At 35.6% G+C, this 4,267-nt stretch overlaps 1 protein-coding gene across 1 annotated transcript; it reads right to left on the bottom strand.

Annotated features, from left to right (window-relative positions):
* Positions 1-345: 345 nt before the first annotated feature.
* Positions 346-2,733, bottom strand: LOAG_13098 (hypothetical protein; the record flags this gene model as incomplete). Its single annotated transcript, XM_020448646.1, has 6 exons — positions 346-657; positions 809-974; positions 1,266-1,338; positions 1,794-1,858; positions 2,168-2,313; positions 2,548-2,733. Coding segments are annotated over 6 exons (948 nt in total), but the record flags the coding sequence as incomplete, so codon positions are not given.
* Positions 2,734-4,267: the final 1,534 nt, after the last annotated feature.

Raw genomic sequence — 4,267 nt, 5'->3', positions numbered from 1 at the left:
GTTTTCGGAATCGATATTGTCTACAACGAATGCAATGACTGACAAAACCTTGAAAGGAATAAGGAGTCGATAGTGTCTAATATTTGTTCAAAGTCGTTTTCTAAAGATTCTTTTGTTTTTCCTTTGTCAACTAAATGAAAAGTCTAAAACTTCCATGAGACTTACTGGATTAGGAATGCCGGTTTACCAATCATTGGTCAGCATTTCTAATATCAACCTGGTCTAGAATCATTTGCCATTCATAGTACCAAAGCAAATCATCTGACAGTGAATAAAGCATAATCCTATCTACTAAGTTTGGTGCAGTTAAATGTTGCTGACTACCATAGCCAAGATCAACTTATCCTATTCCGTACCTTCTGATTCATTAGAATTTTCTTCCGATTCATTAGAGTCAGAAGTGGATTCAGTAGCCGAAGTCGATCCATCAGGAACTGTTGGAGATTCAGTAGCCGAAGTCGATCCATCAGGAAGTGCTTCAGGAGGTTCAGTAGTCGAAGTTGGTCCATCAGGAACTGTTTCAGAAGATTCGGCAGTCGAGGTCGATCCATCAGGAACTGTTTCAGAAGATTCGGCAGTCGAGGTCGATCCATCAGGAACTGTTTCAGACAGTTCAGTAGTCGAAGTCGAAGTCGAAACAATTTCGCAGTTGGGTGGCTGAATTCAATGATTGCCTCATATTTTCTTGAACAAGAGGGTCACATAAGTAATGTATTTAGAAAGGCTGCATGCCGCTTGACCAGAAGTCACTATAATTAAGACTAGACGGATAGGCAGTGGCAGTTTTCCGAGAATTAAAATCAAATACCGAAATGCCTTCACAACCACTTTGCGATTTATTGCATAATGTCACTTTGCACTGAAAACGAATGGTAAGCTGATCGGCAAATTTGAACGCTGGCACCACCGAATGTGCTACCGTGAGATCATCATTATAAATCAATGGTTCCATTAATGTGTGGTCAATGACACAGCTGGAAATATTTTTAATTAATTGATCATCATTACTGACCACATAGCCAGGAGCCATATGCTAATTTGAAACAAGTTATAATATTTTAGAAAACTTGCAAGAAATCATGAGTTAATTGGTGAAGTTTTTTTCTGTGGGTCATTTATTGATGGAAGGTGAAAGTGAAATTCAAGAAATTATTACTAAGTAAATTATCCTCACCTTACTAATAGTCAACATCAAAAAGCTTTTCATAATCCAAGCTTATACTTGACAGCTAGGCGAAATTATTTTCCAAGTAAATTAATCTTACCCTTGTTTATCGACAAGCTGGGAAGTGGTACCATCATGAACAAAGCATGAATGAACAAGTATACCGTACCCATCTGGAAATTATAACTTTCTCAGCTTCGACAAAATTATCATAAAAAATTAATCCTACCTGAATTTAATGCGGGAAAATTTTCAGCTAAATGAGACAGCGTGACAGCATTTTTGCAGAAAAGTTGGTGGACTGAAAATGAATTCAATTCTCAGTCGAGTTGAAATTTTGAAATGGAAGTGGAAGTTGGAAATAAAGTAAAAAAGTAAACGAAATATGAATAAAATTATTTGAGCGAAACTAAATGTGGATCAGATTAAATCAGGAATTAAATAAGTGGATCTAACATTCAATTTAATAATTTAACTGAAAAAAGGACTGCTTGGTCAAGTAGTCAAATCAAATCTTTTTTTCCTGTGATTAATCGATTAGACTGGACGTCAAGAACAGCGTGAATAACATCTCAATAACAGTTTTCTGATATGCGAGGACTCAACAATTTCAATTCAGATCCGTCACCTGATTCACAGCTCCATTTATGGATCAGTCGATCGCCAACACTTGCATATTTTACGGTTCGCCATCTGTCGAATTCATCAGTACTTCGTAGGTACACTTAGTAACGATTCTATTTTCCAGTTTTTTCGTCGCTAACCTATTGATTAAAAACAGAAATTTAATTAGCATATTTGACTTTAACTCCGTTTTGATTTAAAATGAACTAAACTGAATGGCAACAGAGATAAAGAGAACAATTTCAAAGTTTCGCCGAACTTTCAAATTGATTGATATCTTAGTTCTATTCTGTTGAACCTAACAATGTTATCAGTAAGAGATCTTGCTGATACAGGACTTCGTGATCTAACATTTACTCCTGCTTGAAATTGCATTACCCGTTAACTTTCATCTCTTGAGCTGAACTTTCAATTTCGCGTTTATAAAAGCAATTAACACTATACTCGCTATCCGCTTGTGTCAGAAATAAATGATGATGTTGAACGATGACATTCACGTGAAAGAAGATATTTGGTGGTTCTTCCTGCAATATACTATACAGTTATTGATTGTTTAATGCTGTTTTACTAAGGATTACTGCCAGCTTATATTTCAAGTCACTCAAGATTTCTCCCTTTTTCTTCTAACTGAGGAATTGATAAATGGAATTTGTATTACTCTTTTCTTAATAAAAGGATATTCGGTGGTTTTTCCCTGCAAGTTAAATGGATATCTTTAACAGTTATATCTTGGATATTCCGCCTGAAATAAATACTACCTGCGTTTCACATTTCTGAACACAAGGACTTTTATATAAAACATTGAAGTCAAATGGGCTGACAGTTGGATTCCGCGTGAAATCTAAATGGCAGTTTTCATGTGTAAAGTACCCCTTCACATATATATGTCCGTGAAATGGCTCTTCCGGTTCGAAACGTAATCGCAATCTTTCCGGAAAGCATTCCTAAATTTAAATGACAACATGGCTGTGTAGCAGAAAAGATATCTCAAAATTTGCTTCAGTAAACTTTTTGTTTACAACAAGACAATGTGGCATTTTATCATCTGTCGATTTTATCACCATAGGTGTACTATTTACGATCACGTAGATAAACTGGTAGTTATAAGTGGTTAATATAAATAATATATAACAATGCTAAGATAAGAGGATACAATTACCAGTATTGGTTGCTGTTTTAACGTCCATACGTATGGTGACAGTAATGTAATGAAGAGAAATCCCGGGTGTTGTATTGCTACTGATCGTATCAGGAAGTGGAGAAAGTAAGTCAAAGCTAGTGATAATTTGGAGAAGTCCTCACTCATTGGAGAAATTCACTATCAGGAATCAGTGAAAAAGCACCAATCAAAGGGATCCGTGAAACAAAATTTGCAAATTAATTTAAATAAAATCCTGTTCCGTTCCTACCTTTTCCGGTGTAGAACAGGGATGGTGGGAGTATACTGCACAATTTGTTAATCCCTTCGTATTCTCACTATCGATAAGCGTTTCTCCAGCTAATTTACATATATGCATTTATGAACCTGCAACTACAGCCGAAACAAATCGCAAATTTTCAAATAATTTCATATGTACAATTTTGAGTTGTGGAAATGACACAAAAGTAGCATTGACAGATTTCAAATGATGGTGCTAATTCTAAATCACTTTTGACAATGGCAACGAACACTTCAATGATTTGTTAAGCGCTAGCGAGAAACCGAGAAACCGGAAATATCTATGATTTGGTTTCTTAGTCATTTCCAATTTAATGAGGATGCATAATTTCGGCCGTCCAAACATTCCAGTTCATCCATCGCTTGTCTGATTCATAATAGATTCAAGTTATTAGTCTCTGAAAGCTACACAAAGTCATTCTGTATTTTTTTAATAATATTTGCTAAGCTTTTTATCATCGATCAATAATCAATTAAAGCCTTCTTAAATCCTTTTGCACAAAACGATTCGAGAATTTTAATCTTTACAATTTAAAGAAATTCAATACTACCTTATTCTTTTCTTCATAAGGTTTTATATTTGTACATATATTCCTTTACACAATACTCAACAATTCTGGATCCTTTTTTTTCTATCGGAACCTTGTTGTTGTTTAATCCCCACCATTTTGCACGGCTAGGGCCGAAGTTCCTGTTCCTAGTTTCTCTTATCCGGAACTGTTGATTCATGTTTGCATGCAGTGGATTCTTCCCGAATTCGTGATTGCAAGTTTGGGTTCGAGCAATTTATTCATTCGTTCTTGTTGTTTTCTTCTGGCAGCTTCTCAATTTGTCCATTGACCACGACTCGTTTTGTTTTTACTGATACACTTTAAAATTCCGTCGGGTTGTTTCCATACTTCCTTTTCACACGTTTCCGTACTTGAATGAACCAAGTTTTCCTCTATGACTTCTAATTGTAGGAAGACTCGTTCAATCGCTTTGATTGTCTCTATCCAACCCCGGTCATTTCTTCTGATATCTTGAAATTCGTTGTGCGC

The sequence above is a fragment of the Loa loa genome (assembly GCF_000183805.2).
Source record: "Loa loa unplaced genomic scaffold supercont3.507, whole genome shotgun sequence".
NCBI lineage: Eukaryota > Metazoa > Nematoda > Chromadorea > Rhabditida > Onchocercidae > Loa > Loa loa.
This window is presented reverse-complemented; position numbering and strand designations above follow the sequence as displayed.